The 17,794-nt window shown below is 38.8% G+C and overlaps 2 protein-coding genes across 2 annotated transcripts; one reads left to right on the top strand and one right to left on the bottom strand.

Annotated features, from left to right (window-relative positions):
• Nucleotides 1–2,551: 2,551 nt before the first annotated feature.
• Nucleotides 2,552–11,000, top strand: arg2 (arginase 2). The gene is made up of 8 exons (XM_007561907.2): nucleotides 2,552–2,988; nucleotides 3,076–3,148; nucleotides 7,930–8,104; nucleotides 8,220–8,379; nucleotides 9,538–9,632; nucleotides 9,738–9,842; nucleotides 9,927–10,063; nucleotides 10,148–11,000. Exons 1-8 carry the CDS (start codon nucleotides 2,875–2,877, stop codon nucleotides 10,327–10,329), a joined length of 1,041 nt encoding a protein of 346 aa, XP_007561969.1. The 5' UTR covers nucleotides 2,552–2,874; the 3' UTR covers nucleotides 10,330–11,000.
• Nucleotides 11,001–12,714: 1,714 nt separating this feature from the next.
• vti1b (vesicle transport through interaction with t-SNAREs 1B) lies at nucleotides 12,715–16,955 on the bottom strand. The gene is made up of 6 exons (XM_007561906.2): nucleotides 16,705–16,955; nucleotides 16,562–16,620; nucleotides 15,367–15,564; nucleotides 15,067–15,240; nucleotides 14,805–14,866; nucleotides 12,715–13,660 (listed from the first exon to the last, which is right to left on the bottom strand). The coding sequence occupies exons 1-6, from the start codon at nucleotides 16,799–16,801 to the stop codon at nucleotides 13,567–13,569; spliced, it is 684 nt and encodes a 227-aa protein (XP_007561968.1). The 5' UTR covers nucleotides 16,802–16,955; the 3' UTR covers nucleotides 12,715–13,566.
• Nucleotides 16,956–17,794: the final 839 nt, after the last annotated feature.

Raw genomic sequence — 17,794 nt, 5'->3', positions numbered from 1 at the left:
AGTGAGAGAAGAAAAGTGCAACAATTACTGGACATTATAAAGACTTTAACCATATGACAAAAAAGAGGCATTTTAAAGCCGTAACTTTTCAAAATCTTGACTTATCATATTACTTCCTTCCTGTATCTGTTTGTGATTACTCCCATTTCCAAGGCCAGAGTCTAATCCAACATTTATGTTGAAGTTTTACATGTTTACCAGGGGTTAGTTACCATGCAAGGATAGCTGAACTATCACATATCCAAAAGTTTATTGATTGTTTGATTTAATGGTCCATTGATTCATGTTTGTTTGTCTTTGATTTTACAATTCTGCATCTTAGTGTAATAAAACCCATGAACTCTTGTTCATGCTCAAAGGTCCGGAAATAAATCTACATTAGCAATACACACTCAGTTAAGATGGAAGGAAAGTCCAGATTTGCAACAACAACTAAACATTTTCATATCTGTAACTGCATTAAACGAGTAACAAAATACTAAAATGTAAAGCAATCTCAACTCCTGGCAAACAGTAACACAAGCACACACAAAAATCAATAAGCTCTCGAAACTGAGTGCATTCAAAGTTACGTTTTAACAAACATTTGCAGGTTTGTTAAAAGTCTCTCTTCAGACTGCATGTTGGACTTCATCCCTTGACATGGCAACTGAGCCTCTTCTCTCGTCTTACACCCAAAAAGGCGTCTTCGGTTCTGAACCTGGGTTGGAAGAGTCTCGGTCAAAAGCTGTAATTGAAGTTAAGGTCATTATCGCGCCCGGCCAACATTTTAAGTTTTATCCTGACACAACCGACTGGGGGCGAAAAATACCATCGTGGGTTAGAAAAAAATACCAATTTTCAGACACTTGGGGGCGCCAAATATCTTACCTGGTTTTTAGTGTATGATTAAAATGGGTTTTCTCGCTGTCGCCTGTCTCATCTTGGTACCAGCCGGCATGTGGAGCAGGGAACGAACACTTTGTGCGGTTCTTCAATGCCACGCGGTTCTGTTTAAGTTCTGCAAGCTGCAAACTGCCAAAGAACAGGTCAGCATGCTGAGTCATTCAAGGGAAATGTCAGGTTCAAGTTCAAGTAGGTCTGCACAAATCAGGGCCTGGGATGTCATTGGCTGTAGAAAAAAAGGAAACAGAATAACTTTACAGACACTAAGATTTGAATAAAAATAGATTTTGTTGTTGTTTGAATAATTTCCATAAAATCCTGTGCTCATTATGTGCTTTCCCAGATCTTACCTTTCCAGATTTTGTTGCTGCACATGTACTGGGTTTTTATTTTGGTGCCCATGTGAAATTCCTGCTTAAGTGTCAACCAAACATTGCAACTATAAGAACATCTTGATTAACCCTCTGATTTAAAAGATCTTTTTTAAAAAATTAACTTCTTAGACTGAAGATTTAAAAAGGCGCAACTAAAAAAAATCAAGCACAATACCGTTATCGCATTGCTTTGGCCCGAATGGTTCTAAATTTGGGTCCCAGGTTTATTTATTATGATCTTGTGCCCCATGGTGTCTTGCAAAACCGTCAAGGTTTTACTTTTTTATTATTTAAAATATGTTAAAAAAATAAATAAGTAAAAAATATATATTCATTTTTTCTAAAATCTAAAAAATTATTTATGATTGTTTGCAGATTTATGAATGGATTGCCTTCTAAGCCCATCTATATTCAAAATGCATCATAAAGACTATGAACATTTAATGACCCTTGCATATAAATATCAATTCCAACTCTAAATGCATCAAAAACAAGCTTATTTTATTGTTTTTGTAAGTGTTTCCTCCTCTTCGTACTCTCAGTACAGCTTTCTATGTGCAAACTCAAAACACTAGGGTACGAGTTTGAATTGAAAACATCATTAAAATAAATACAACTAAACACATTTTAAATTCAAATCTTGTTCCCCATATATAGCCTATTGCACTGTACTGCAGTGCAAAAATGTGAAAAATGCAGTGCTCAAATCACATTTTACAGATTGACAATGCAGCTGGTTAGGCTTGTTTTAGTCTGCCAAGTTTGATTCATGCCGGCTAAATTTATATGGCGTGTTAGAAATAATAATAATAATAATAAAGCTTCTTTTTAACTTTTTCAATTAATCTAACATAAAAACGCATTTAAATTTATTTTGTATTTTTACAGTGCGTAAATTGGTCTTGTAACTCAGGGTGTGACCCGGATGACAGAAATATACGGATGCTCGCGTGTTTTTACTAACATATCATAATGTTTTGGATCCGAATTTTCGGCCACGTGCACACCAATGGGCCAGGCCCATTGAGTAGTACGGTCCCGTAAGGCGACCCAGCAGTCTGGAAATTTCCACAGGGGTAGATCAGAGCTCCATGACCCATCTAAAAAAAAAAAAGAAAAAAAAAAGATCTTGGCCTACAGTTTGCATTAAAAGAAAAGACACGCCCCCACAAAAAAAACGATCCCACCGATTCCGACGACTACCATTGGCCAGCCCGAATGCGTGTCATTCAACGTGACGTCAGAGAATACAAATAAAACCAGACGAGCCCCCTTTCGATAAACTCGAGTTGCAATATATGAATAGCTGCCAGCACAGACAACATGTAGGTATGTAAACTTGCGGTTGTTTGTGTGACTAAATTAGGGCGTGTTGGCTCCGCTGCGCCCACTTCTGCGCCTCTTGCGCTTCACCTCATGAATATTAAGCAGGCTTTCAGACGCAATAAAACCCGACCCCCTCCTGTACGAACAGCATCCACCAGCGTAACGTTTCGCCGGGCTTTCATCAGAGATCTTTGCTCTGTGACTGAAGACACTGAGGATTTTTGTTTTCATTTTTATTTATTTATTTTATTTTATTTTTTTGGGGGGGAGAGGATAATCAAAAAAGAAAATGGCACTAAGAGGATCGCTTTCCCGTCTTCTCCGAACTCAACTCAGACATACCTGCCAGCAAAGCAGAGCTCAGTCTGTGGCAATACTGGGAGCCCCGTTCTCAAAAGGACAGGTAGAAGAATCTCACTTTTATTATTACTATTAGTCCTCTTTCATTCATTTATTTAATTTTTTGCCCCCTGTCCTACTTTCCTTACAGAAAAGAGGAGGAGTGGAGCACGGCCCCAAAGTTATCAGAGATGCGGGTCTCATCGAGAGGCTGTCCAGCTTAGGTAGGTGAAAAGTGGGGAAGGTCAGAATGGAACAGCCGGTTCCGCAGAGTTATACAACATGGGATGTCTGACACACAGGCGGCCCAGCGAGGGTTTTAACTTATACATCCGGTTTTCTCCGAACTTGTTACATCACCGCAAGACGGGATAAATATATACATACCCGCCGCGTAGAAGTGAAGTGCAGTTTTTCGTTTTGGTTTGCTCTGATTTGTTCATTTTAACTCTTCCGCCATCGCGGACGTTTTTAGAGGAGGGACACGTTGTGAGGTTTTTCCTCAATTTACATCCACGTGGGGGTGTTAGCCCCTCACTGTTCCAAATGCTCGGAAGGTGACTCATTTCTAAGCGTTTTTTTTTTTTTTTTGTTTTTTTTTGTTTTTTGTCACTACTGTTTTCAGACTATACGAGCATTTCCCGTTTATCCGCACTTAAGTGGCGCTGCGCCCTGGCGGACTGTGGTTACAGGAGTTGCAGGCCGCCAGCGGGTGGAGAAATCAGACACCACCTCAGTCAGGGAAAAAAACAACAATGCAACTGCTTCTGTAACTATATACGCAATGAGGATGTGCGTCACGATTAACATAGGACCAATGACCGTACACGCTGTGATAAAGTTGTAGTCATCCGTGATTCAGATAATTGCGCGAATGTTGAATATTTCAGTGCCTTGCCAAAAGACTCCCACCATTTTGAGCATATAAAAACAGAACTAATAGGGATTTTGTGCGTTAGATCAAGCAAAGTGGTTCATAGCTTTTGCTCTCTTTATGAAGGGAAAAAAAAACATTTTTTTTACAGTTAAAAAAAAGTGTGCTGTTTGTATTCAACCTCTCCTCTCACCCTGAAACCGCTAAATAAAACCCAGTTGAGCTAATTTGCAGTCAAATGAGTAAACTGAGGTCACCTGTGGGTCATCTTAAGCACTGATGGTTGGGATGACCAGGGCCAGCTCAAACCTCTTTGGGGCCCTAAGCAGATTTTATTTCGGGGCCCTCCATACCAACATGGCAAAACCAGATATTTCATCGTTCCTGTAAGCAACACTATGCCTTGTGACATACCAACTTTTATTAGCATCAGTTGTAATTAGCTTGCATAATGTCTTTGTTACTACAGCTGATGATTTTAACCTTAAAGGAATAGTAAACAAGCAAAGATGCTCTAATTAATTAGCATTTTTTAAAATGGCGATCGGTATTCAAGTATTGCGTGTTGTTTAACTATTTGAAAGTGACATCTGCAGACAAACAAGTTAGCAACTTTAATATCTGTTGCTTTTAAACTGTGGAACAGGTGTGTAAAATGTGCCAAATGTACAATCTACCACGACAAAAATCAAAGTTATTCTGTTTTATTTGGTCTCATAAGTACGAAATATTTAATAAACAGCAGGTATTTAGCATCTGATACAGAACAATGTTCCTTATCATCCATTTTAAACCTAATGATTATGTCAGTCAATACAAATCGCACTTGGTTAGATTATTAAACTGTAATAGTTAGAGAATACAAATGTGGTTTATGGGTGGAGGGGATCTTCTCTGCTGGGTCCTCCAGTGAAATTATGACACTTTTTTTAAGTATTGAAATAAATGTGAAATGTGTTTCTGAAATTGTTTACTATTAAGGCAAAAATGGTACTGAAGTAGTAAAAAAGTCTTTAAGTTTACTCTTCATGAGCCTGTCTTAGAAAAATAGTCAGAGGCTTCTTCAAATTCGCTGTAACACTGACAGCTACAGGAGATATCTCCTGCCCAGAGCCATCACTAGCTACAGGAACTCTTTGAGGAATTTTGAATTAACATGAATTACGGCAACATTTTAATTTCTCTTTGGGAGCAGTCGAGTATATTTGAATTGAACCTGAATAGTTCAATTCAGGTTCAATTGAATTGAACTATTCAATTGAACCTGTTGTCACTTCCTTGACGACATGAAGCTGTCGTCAAGCGATGTGACGCTTATTGAAAATGGCCCTCGCTAAACTACCTAAAGATGGAGGTGGAAATTCTCTATTCAACACCGGAACGACCTCAACTACTTTTTACTAAAAGTTGATATATTTATGTGCAATACAACCTAAAACTCCCCCCCCATAAAAAAACACACACTTTTTATTGTGCAATAACAGTCTTATATATGTCCCCAAGGACCTCAAGTCAGCAGAGAACTAACACGAGTCACTGGGTTCAAACGTCGTCACCTGTGTTTTCATTACAATGTTAAAAATTCAAGCGCACTTTAATCTCGTTGAGGCGTGCCAGGAGATGTTTTGTGGTTTCAAAGGAAAATACATTTGGCAGTCATCAGCATAGCAATGAAATTGGATCTTGTGTCCTCTGAATATTGAGCCCGAAGGCAGTAAATGATGTGGTTGAACAAGTTTTTTTATCCAACCTTAGCTAGCCTAGCGACAGTCCTAGCTTGCTAGCAAGATGCGCTTCTTAACCCCAAACCGGTTGCTCTCAATGAAGCGCAGAGCTTAGCTGGGGTTGTCATGGAAACGATGTGCACGCCATCTTATTTGATTTACTTTATCGTCATTCCACAAAGACATGACAGCGAATTTGGCAACAAAGCATCATTGTTTGGCTACCAGAGTACACAGAAAAAAATACTGAAAAACTACAAGTGTGACTAAAAATGCATGTAAATATATAGAAATCTAGAATAAGCATACAAATAGATTTAAAATGCTTATACATGTTTCTTTCTAGTTTGGAAGGACAAACTAGAAAGACAAAATGATGTTGGTAAAAGTGGTTCATTTCCAGTTTAGTTGAGTTATTTGGACTTTTCAGTTCCACTTGGAGAATGCGCAACGATATTTACTGAAATTGATCCAAATAAAAAGTATGGCAGGCGTCACCTGTTCAGTACCTTTAACTGTATGTCTATAAATAAAGAAGGGGAATGGATTGAGTGTTTTTGATGCCAACTGCTCTGTGAAATTATATAATAGCCTTCGTAGGGGTGTTTGCTTTCAATCTGGCAAGGCGTAAAGCAGCGACTGCCAAGTAACCTGACCAGCTTTGCTCCCAGACATCAGATGAAATCAGAAGGGAAAGTTGCATGTGTTGGATATGACTTTTACAAAGTAAGTCCGACATAGTTTTAAAGCTAAAACTTTAAGGGTTTTAAGCTAATCCTCGTGAAAATAAAACGTACCCAATTCACTCCTCATGTGTAGACAGCTATAATTTGCATTGTAAGCTTTCTAATATTTGGTCTAGAGAAGTAGGTGTTATGCTGTAAAACAATGTGATTTATCTACAATAAGAACTTTCTATATGAATCCTACAGATGTGAACATTTCTGTTGTAAAGTGTACTTACATTAATGAAACAAATAAAAGGTTTGCATTGCAGTCAACAGGATGATTTAAGCGCACGTGCAAAAACTGCTGTCACGAATAGCGTGGCTATCTGATGATACAACTATTACGAAGAATTACGAATGAATGTCTTTCTTTTCTGAAGTGGCAAGTACACTGTGTAAAAATGGCCAATGTGAGAAGATTTTTCTCAACTTCTTCATCTAAAGATCTTACCTCATTAAAGCTTAAAGGCAACTGGAGTGAAAATTTGCCTGTCAAAGGCGGAAAAGCCTCAACTGCAGCGTCAGGAACAGAGTCCAGTATCTGCAACTGAACACCAACCCATCTACACATCGTACCATCCATGAATCTTAAAGCAGTTTGTTCATACAGTGTCTTATGTATTTGTGCCTTAGCAATCGTAGCATGATCTTCTTATCAATAAGCAGCATGCTGTAAGAGTTCTGAGTTGGGGATTTGAACCGGATTGAACAGAACCAGCAGAGTTCTGCTGGTTCTGTTCAATCAGAACAGATTGAACAGAACTGTTCTGATTGAACAGAGAGCATCTTGCAGGACGCTCTCCTCAGTCCGTCCTGCAAGAGATGCTCACTGTTGCATCAAGTCAAAGCTATTCCTGTCCTGCCTCACGAATAGTAATCAACCAGGCCGGTAGCCCTGAGATCAGCGGAGTAATCCTACACCGCTAACAGGGTTTACATTTTCAACCCTGATGGCCTTTAAACTTGGCAAATTGTTCACAATCTATCATCCTCCCTGGAGTGAGTTCATGGTTGTTTTTTTTCTTCTTCAAGTTCTTAAGTCTGCAGCAACTTTGCACGGTCACTGAAACCCGAGCGCCAGTGGGAAACGGGACAAGTGGAAAGTGCCCCATCACTAATGTTCCACCGGCAGCCGGTGACTCAACCCTCTTAAAGGCTGCAGGGTCAGGCAAATCCCTGAGGAGGCGTCTGAGACACTGACACCTGGTGTTCACACCGTGCAACTGTCCAGATTGCATTGAACAGTTCAGGGTTGGCAGGTTTTATGCTCTGCAGATAGCAAGCGGTTTCTGATACCGGCGACGGTCCAGGGCGGTTTCTCTTCTTGGGCGGCAGGAGCATCGTTGTTTGCGTTTAACTGCTTAGAACGACATGTTTGGTTTTCAGTGCAAAATATTCAAGTTTTTAAGACTTTAATTCTTCTAAAACTAAACTACGACAGGGGGAAGGAAGTAAAACTATGATGTTGTGATGTAACGTGTGAAATAGCCATTAACTGTTAGAGGTGTCGCTTCTCATCAGAATGTTTCACAAACTGTCAAGACACGGTGAAAGTTTTGACAAATATGTAAAAAATATATATTTCTTTTTTTATGTTTTTTTTTTTTTAAATAAAAGTTGCGTACTGCAGCTTTACTCCGGCTCGTGATGAAGAATGACGATATATTTTACTTTCTCAGACTACTCTGTTCATGACTTCGGCGACCTCAGCTTCCACCTCCCGGAGACGGACGAGCCCCACATGAACGTGAAGTCCCCGAGAAGCGTGGGCGGCGCCAACCAAAAGCTGTCCCGCGCAGTGAGCAGAGCTGTCGGCGCCGGGCACACTGTGGTCATGTTGGGGGGAGATCACAGGTATTTATCTCCAAAAAAGAAAGAGAGAGAGAGAAAACAGCACTACACGGAGCACAGAATATTCTGCGCGGGGCTCAAACTGCAAACATTTACGACTGCTTCTGACCTTTTGCAGCCTCGCTATTGGTTCAGTGAGCGGCCACGCTCAGCAGTGCCCCGATCTGTGTGTCATCTGGGTCGACGCTCATGCAGATATAAACACGCCCATGACGTCGCCGTCAGGAAACCTCCACGGCCAGCCTGTGGCGTTCATGCTCAAAGAGCTGCAGGACAAGGTGAGAAGGGTGGCGAGGGCAATGGCGTCTTATAGGACTGCCTATCAGGGTTCATTCATTGTAGATAGAAATAACAATAATAATAAAAAATTAAGTAGTGGCAAATATCTACTAAAAAAAACTCAGGCCAGGACATTTCTGAGCTTCTAAAGTTGAAGATTTTCTGGGGAAAAAAACCTCAGAAATAGTTTGAAAAAGTTGAAAAATATTTTACTTTTGAATTTCCAAGGTTGTTTTTTTTTCTCGAATATTTCTGAATCTCAACATTTCTGATCTTTTATCAGCAAATGTTCAACTTTTCAAACTCAGAAATGTCCACTGTTCTTTTCTAGAAAACTTTGGGGATTAATCTCAAAATTTCTGATTTTTTTTTTGGAACTCCTTGCTTTTTCTAGAAAATCTCAGATTCTCTAGATAAATTTCCCAGGAAATTTACCCTTGTATTTTTCGTTCCATCTACCTTAACCTGCAGTTGTAACTTCATGCCAGTAAAGTAGCTCGCAAAACTATTCATAGCCCTTTAACCTTTATCACATGACAGTTTAAAATGACAACCTTTAAGTTTGGTGTTTTATGTGATAAACCAACACAAAGTACTGTATAATTTTTTTTATGTTTTTTTTACGTTTTACACAAATTCGAATCCAAAATGTGGGAAGTGTCTGTGTCAGTGCTTCATAGACCCGCCTTTCACCAAGCTGAAAGTTTTGCCCGTATGTCTTTGCTAAGCAACTTAGTTCTGAAATGTGCTTTCATCCAAAGCATTTTGTTGCGGTTTTCTTTTAGCATTATCAGCATTTATCTTATTTTATCTGCTCTTCAACTCTGAAGAACTTCCTCATTCCTTATCCCATGGCAGATCCAACATGTTGGTGGCAATGTTGGAACTTGCAGTGTAATTTTTCAACCACAAGCAGCATCTTGTATGTAGGCCAAGCAACATGTGGTGGGGTCTACTTATTGAAGAGATTATGTAATGTTGGGGTTCCAAAATAAAAATGGCTGAAGAGAAACGCACACCACAGTTTACATATTTTTTTAAAAATTATTTCTAATCAAAATCCTGAAAAATTATTTATTTTTTTGTTTTTTTCTTATTTCCTTGTTTCAGAGTTCTAGTTATGAATTTAATAACATTGTTTCCATCTACACCCCCAGATTCCTGATATTCCTGGGTTCTCTTGGACTAAACCGTTCCTCTCTTCACGGGATCTGGTGTACGTCGGACTACGGGACGTCGACCCTGGAGAGCAGTGAGTACCTGAGTACCTGCTTCTACTTAAAATATCTTTGACGTGTAACAGATTTTTGCTTCATGCAAGCATCGCAAAAAACTTCCTTTGTACATTTTGTTTCAGCCACATCCTAAAGAACCTGGGCATCCAGTACTTCACCATGAGGGATATTGACAGACTCGGCATCCAGAGGGTCATGGAAGTCGCTCTGGACCATCTTCTGGCAAGGTAGCGAATACCTACCGACCACGATCGGTGTGCTGATTCAAATTCAAAGACACCTTGAATTCACCTTTTTGCCTTTACCTGCAGGAAACAGCGACCGATCCACTTAAGCTTCGACATCGACGCGTTCGACCCGTCTCTGGCTCCTGCCACAGGAACACCGGTCAACGGCGGATTGACCTACAGAGAGGGGATCTACCTGGCAGAGGAGATTCACAACACAGGTACCAGCGTCTGCAACAACAGTCCTGTATAACCGTGTAGATCCTTGACTTTGGAGTTCAACATGTTCCTGTGTCGATGCGTAGGGCTGCTGTCGGCCATCGACATGGTGGAAGTGAACCCCGTCCTGGGGGCAAACCAGGAAGCGGTGGAGGCCACCGCGTCCCTAGCGGTGGACGTCATCGCGTCGTCCCTGGGCCAGACGAGAGAGGGCGCTCATGCCTCCATCCCTACGGAGAAAAGCGACACGGAGCAGCTCTGCCTCTGAGAGCCTCGAGAATCGAGAGCTGTCTGAACTTTAAGCCATGCCTGATCATTCCATTGTTTTTACTTTCTGCTGTTGTTTAAACTCTGATGAAAAGCAAGGAAATTTCTGGTTTCAAAAGCAAAAGAACAAAACGAAAAGGCTTTAAAAGTCTTCATGTCGTGCTGAGGAAAGCCTTTAACGTGATTTGTAAGGACTGGACGATTTGATGAAACTGCTGCTTGTCTGAAAAGCAATACTAATCCACTTTTATTTGTAGGAAGTGTTTTTAAAAAATAAGGAGGTACCTGCCTCAAAGGCATGAAATAGTTTCACTTTCTTTAAAGTTCACAGTCTGATGTGAACTCTTATTGTTTCGTGGCTGTGCCAGATAGTCTAAAACTACTGTAGTAATGTCACTTTTTACTTTTGGACCAGCTGTAGTTACTGTATTGAGTTTACATTGGTACCAGTACATGCACTTTAAATATTTCAATAAATAAATATCATTAAAAAAACAACATTTAGCATTCACTCAAACGCTGGGGGAAAAAAAATACATATAATGTATTCACATTAGACCTGTGGTCGTTTGTTGCTTCTGCTTTGAGATCAAGACTTAATGATTATTTACAAAGGAAACTTACTTTGGTCTTCCATGATGAATGTGAATAAATGTTGGTTTGTATACCTCTCCTGTTGTCTCTTTATTTTTAGTTTCATGAAACCGTCTCTGCGAGCAGGCAGATGTCTGACAAAAAGTCTAACGTTAGAGAAAAGGAGAAACTCAACCCTTACATTGGGTTGTTCGTGTGTTTCATAATGTTTTGGTGCCGGCACAAATGGATACGGTCCCCTTATTCAAGGCCACCTGTGTTATAAACCCAAGACAAACTGGGAAAGAGTCCATCTGAAATCACTCTGTCAGTGTAATTCTTAGTCCTATTTGTGCAACAGAAGAACAGATGTTTGAAATTACTTTCTTCTTTGTATTAGCAATAGCAACTCCCAGAACACGTTGTACAGAAGGTTCCTGTTCAATCTAAATTTTTACCCTCCCAGTCTCCTCTTTTCAAAGTTCACAGTCAGTACCTTATTCCTGTGAGGAAGGATAGACTGACAGATTGGTGGCTGATTAGTATGACTGATGATGGACGGTAGAGAAAGCTTGACCAATTGATGGATATAATGACTGATGGATGGACAAACACTTCAGGGAGTGTCTTTTATTTTTTTGTCTTTCCTTACTTAATCAAAACTAGAAAATACTTTAATTTCTCGACTCTTGCCCCCAGAAATATCTTTCTTGCCAAATAAACCCGAGTGGGGACGATATTGTTGTCCTTGACAACAGGTTAGGGGTTTGGACTTGTGGCTAAGAAACCCTTAGATCTCTATTGGGATTTTGTTATGCAACAGATTGGATCGCTCTTTGCCAGCCACCTGGAGAGGACTGAGTGTGAGACTGACGGCATAAACGTCTGTGTGTACATCAACATCACCACCGGAACAGTGAGATGGATCCCTTATAACAAACCCTGGATCGCCAGTGAACTAAAGGAACTGTTAAGAAAAAGCCTTCAGGCAGCAAGACAGAGTTATTGATGAGCATACAGAAGCAGCTTAACATCAATATTAGAGTGAGCAAGGAGATGGATAGGATGAATATAGAGAATAAACTGCAATGATGAAGAAGATCACAGGCTTCAAGCAAAAGGAGGATCGGATAGATGGAAGTATGAACAGAGCAAATGAGCTGAACACATTCTTCAACAGATGTAGTTCAGAAAAAAACTCCTGAATGTCCAGAAAGACACAGATGGAGGACTCAACTTGTTTATGGGACAGAATGTCTCACAAACAACGTTTAGTATTCACTCAAGTGCTGGGAGAAAAATATACATATGATGTATTATATTAGACTTGCAGTATTTTGTTGCCTTCACTTTGACAAATCAGATATTAGGTTTTAGACTGAAACTGTACATTCCATGGACATAGATGGTGAAATATTTGATTGTGCTGAATCTACATCATGAAGGTAATATTTAAAAAAAACATTAAATATATTTTTTATAAAAGATAAAAAAATATTAAATACATTTTTGATTAAAAAAATTAAAATATTAAATATACTTTGATAAAAGAATTATACTTTTAATATTTTAATTTAAAAATAAAATAAATATTTTTATTTAATTAAATATTACAATTAAATATAATTTTGAATTTTTTTTTTTTAAATAAAACCTCAAGATTTCTAAAGCGCCTGATAACATCAAAAACTCGAACGGATTCGTAAGTCATGGAAACATTTTTCTTATCCTGGAAAATTCAAGTGAGGTCATTTAAATGTATTTAAATCAGTTGTTATGCAACCCTCATGTTTACAGCCCACAGAAAACCAGGTCACCAAACATGCTTTTATTCTCGTCATGTTTCCAGGAAAGCTTGACGAGGAACACCAAGGCAGATGTGCCGCTTCACTAGCAGCGCACCAGAAATAGCCTTATCAATGCTCATTTGAGAGTAAATTTCATAGTAGCAAATGTTACTTCTCCACTGGTGTGTAAATCCACAGTGGATGTCGCCTCCCCTCCCCCCCCAACTGCTTTATCTCATGCTTCTTAAAACACTGGGTAAAATGCCATCTGAGGTCAAACATGATATTTAATTACATGAACACTTTTAAATAAGGACTCCTGAGAGTACACTGATTAGATGTACAGTTATTATAAGAATAAAGCAGCTGCATGAAGACCTCCCATTCACTCACAGTTCACATTCAGCATCTAATGGATTTGGGGGCTTTGCTCCGATTTGAAAAACCGGCACAACGCTACAAAACTAATTCAGCTGGTGTCAATTCTGTGATTTCTACGTCGGTCAGTTTTCACTTTCCTTTAACTATACACAAGGAGGGTTGACACAGCTTTGTGGCGCCCGGCGCACATGTCCAGATCATCGTCCCGCTGGACATCACTGGCGTTAAGAGATGGCTAGAAGAGCGCAAATGTCAGTTCGGGGTCGTTTCTGCGGGTTTGGTCCATCAACGGCTTTGAATATTCAACAACCTCGTCCCAATAGCCAGCAGATACACACCCAGTCTTAGAAAGAATTCATCGCTTCGAAGGAGTCGCAGGAACAACAGACGAGTATTATTGCTACCGAACACCTGAAAGAGACAGTGTTTAGTTTAACATCCGCAGGGCTTTGCTCTGGATTCAGAGCTCCACCTGTTTGCAGATGACATTGCTCTCTTCATTTGCGGAAGAACTTCAGGTAGATCACAGCGCCCAGAATGCCCAGCTCCATCAGAATGATGACAGCCAACAGTAGCTTGTTCGTCATCAGGCTAGAGGACGGGAAGGAAGCACACAAAGAGAAACTCTGGTTACATTGTCGGTGAATGTCTACGAAGGAAATCAAAACAATACAAAACATAAGAATGAAGAAGAACTCCGTGATCGTGATGTGAAGCCTTAAGCTTTGGGAGTCACGAGGATGTAGCAGTATTTTGTTTTCTTTGGATGAATTATTTTGTCCAAGAATATCATTAATATTCAAGTAAAATAAGATTTTGACTAATATTCAATCTGACATGTCAATTTTTTTCAAATTAAAGTGAGAAAGCAAGACGAAAATTATTAGTTGAATCATCTGCTGAAACTGAAATAGTTTCTTTAGATGTGCATTACTGGATTCAAATTACAATATAGTTGATTTATAGTAACTTTACTAAGGCAGAGACGTATAAACAATCGCAAAGGAAAATATACAATTTTACATGCTGGTAGAAATACGTAAAATGTCTTAAAAATTATTATTTTTTATTTTAGTAGAATAATCTAGTTTACAAAAACGGTTTAATTTGATCATTTTTATTTAGAGAGAGGACATTTTTGTCCACTCTCTTCAGTGTGTCTGAAGACAGACTGCTGAACCATTTCTGTGTATTTTTTGATTGTTATCCTACAGCAACCATTTTTATTCTTGTTAGGAGAGAATGAACATTAGGTAAAGTCTTTTTACTTTTCATTTTCAGATATCCTCTCTTTGTTTGACACCAAACCCTCCCAGAGTGTTTTGCTGTTGTTCTGTTTGGGATTCTCACTACAAATTGTGGCAAGACGTTTGTTGTGATTCCATTTTTTAAACAGCTGTTGTTTATCTCACTGTACATACGGACAGGATAAACCAAGTAGCTCATTTGTTTTATCTCTTCTCTATATTTCTGTGGCAGTTTCACCGATTTTTTTCCCCCATTTCGAAGAGTTGCTAACAAAACTCGTCATTTTTATATCAGAGGGGGAAAAATAACATTAAAAAATGCATTAGTTCTTCTAATGTCCAGTATTTTCTTATCAGCTTAAAAAAAAAACAAATGTAAAAATTAGAGGAAACTGAAAAGCAATTTATGTCAATAAAAGATGAATTTATGTTAAGGCTGCTTAAGCGTCATTATTAACCGGGGAGTTAATCTGCGTGGTGTTACTCACCGTCGTGACATGGCACGGAGGATTTTCCTACTCCGGCTGAGGTTCTCTCCTGTATTCATCAGCTGAACAGAGAAAAAACAAAACACATTTTAAATAAGACGTTTAACATGTCGTTGTCTAGCAACAACATCACAGTCGGTTTCTCCTCTACTATCATGCACTCGTTGCCACCCAGCTACATTTTCCTGGATAAATGCCACCTTTAAACTGAAGCCATGTCTGACAGGCTTAAAAAAAAGCCGGTCCAGAACCAGAGACTCACTCTGTCTCTGGTTCGGTCCAGCTGCTCCCTCTGCTCTCCCAGCTCCTCAATAATATCTGTGCCGATCTGATCCGTCTCCGCAGCGATGCGCTGGCTTCGCTCAATGCTCTGGCTGGCGTTGTTCAGGTACTCTGTTCCCTGGAGTAAAAGAGCTCTCTGCGACTGCAAGTGTGTCTGCAAAGGTAGACAAAAGCGGCATTGTCAAAACGGGGTGAATTAGATTCAATTTGGAAAAAAAAAAAAAAAAAAAAAAGATCTGAGAGCGAGTGTTTTCGATTAGCTGGGAAATTTGATGCTCACACTTTGTTGATTTTGAGATGAGTAAATGCTCGGATGACTTCTCTGGACTGTCTGGGACGAGGAGCTGAACCCCGGCGCCGCGGTTTTCATGTCCCTCTGCAGCTTGCCGAGATCCCTGCGGTAGAGGCGCAGCTTTGCACTCATCGCGTTTCTGTATGAAGAAGGAGCACCACGCAACTCCTCTTCCATTCCTTGTAACTGGGAAAAAAAAAAAAAGATGAGCGACGCCACGAAACAAGGGAAGATCTGACTCTCTAGATGATTAACTCAACCTACTTTGTAGCTACAAGCTTTCTAATTTAAAGGGGCAGGACATTTTCAGTGTTCAAAGGAAGTATTCACACCCCACTTTTACAAATATTGTTGCTTTGCAAAGACAAACATTGGATTTTACTAACATTAATGAAATATATTAGCACTAAATAAGGCATTTTTGTGAAATGAAAAGAAAGGCTACTTGGGTTTTGACAACAAAAAATTTGGGAAAAACTGTGGGAGGCAATTGTATTCATCCCCCTTCACTCTAAATACGATTCACTGCAACCTATTAACTTAGTAAGTAATGATGGCAGTTCCAAAGAAGCTGGTCAGAGTTGATGAGAAGATGGACTGAGTTAAATTAGGGCTGCACAACACAAAATCTTTGATGAATATTGACTGCGATGAACATGTATTTTCCTCACTACTCTCTTAATTTTAGTATATTGCTAATTAACATCTAAATAAGTGTGGACATAAAGAATAATAGAGGTTCTCACAAATGGTGAAATATAAATAGATCATAACTCTTAAAGGGTAAAACACTGTATTCTCAAAAATACTTTAAAAAAAATACAGTAACTGTCTTTCTCAAACTTTATCGAGACATACCCTCCCCCCCAAAAAAAGACTTGAGGTTGACATTGAAAGAAGGCTCTACAAAGCACTGGCCCAAATGGACAGAACAGAAATGCACTCCACACTTTCCAGATTTTTATTTTACATTAATTTCATTCTACCTTACAATTATGCTTGGTGTTGGTCTATCAAATAAAATCCCAATAAGTACGTTGAAGTTCTTGGTTCATATATGACAGATTGTCACGAAAGTAACTGCTTATGGAAAAAAAAAGAAGCATACAAGTCAAATTTTATCCAAGATAAAGAGACATGTTCCAATTTACTGCATTTAAAAGGTAAACAGACAGTAACTCACCACTTCCTCAGCCTCTCCTTGTCTCTCATCAAATGTCCTCACCAGCCTCTTCCTCTCCTCTGCATAGACAGCATAAATTCAACGCTCACAGCACAGAATACCTTTTAAATTAATCATGCTAGCTGGTTGTTTACAGTGTTTACCTCCGTGGCTTGTCAAAGCCCTCTCCGGAATTAGCTTCAGCTCATCATACAGCGACCTGTACATCTCATGCAGCTTCTCCAACTCTTCTGACGACATTTTTACTTTAAACTTAAGTCCGCTGGGGCTTATTTAGAGACTCCGGCTTTTCAAACAAAACAACAACAATTACGAGCTCGAGTAAATCTGACAGTTTTGCTTTGGTTATAATCAGAACCCCGAGACTCTTCCGCATGATGGCCCGCGTGACCCGCAGCGCCTTGAACTTCTCAACAAAAATCTAAATGTTATATGGTTAGGTGTTAAATATGGTAAATTTAAAATTTTATATTGATGATAGCTTTTAATATAAATTTAATAATAATGCTGTTAAAAAGTAGCGTGAAAGAACTGAGGATTTTTGTTTTAATCAGGCACTAACGCGGGCAACCGTTGTGAAAATCTTTGGGAAGTGTAGTTTTCTAGAAAGTGTAGGTTTATCACAGTATTTCCTCTTGTTTATACTAAAGTAAATATGACATTGATAAGATTGTCGATATAAATAAAAAATTAAACCTTCAATCAATGGCATTTTAAAGTTTATACTTAAATAACGTTTACGTTATTTTTATTACTATGATTCAGAATTTGGAGTATTAGTGTATGATGCCTTTGTCAATTTTTCATAAATTAAGTTAATTAAAGGTAATGGGTAATACTGTTATTGAGAATATAATCCAATATTTTATTCATTCTTTTTCTTTTAGAATACAGTACAGCAAAAACAGAATATAAACAACCTGTAGTACTTATTTTCGTGCCGATATTAAGTCTTTATTTTGAGACAAAAAGTAGTCCATATAATTTAGAAACAAAATAAATGAAATAAAAAACAAATCTACATTTGTTTACCAATGTACAAGATGATTATTCATAATTCATAATTAGTTATTATACCAATATAGATAACTAAATCACTTTTTTACTTTGTGTATATTTATGCATATAGTTAATGTAAAGACTGTGATTATGTTGGGTTCCTTACCTTTAACCTTAATTATGCAGGGGTTATTAAAATGTGATGGTCATAATTTACTTCAGACACATTTTTTT

This window comes from Poecilia formosa, unplaced genomic scaffold (genome assembly GCF_000485575.1).
Source record: "Poecilia formosa unplaced genomic scaffold, Poecilia_formosa-5.1.2 Scaffold131, whole genome shotgun sequence".
Lineage (NCBI taxonomy): Eukaryota > Metazoa > Chordata > Actinopteri > Cyprinodontiformes > Poeciliidae > Poecilia > Poecilia formosa.
Note: the sequence above shows the minus strand (reverse complement) of the source record. Positions and strands in the feature narration are given on the sequence as shown.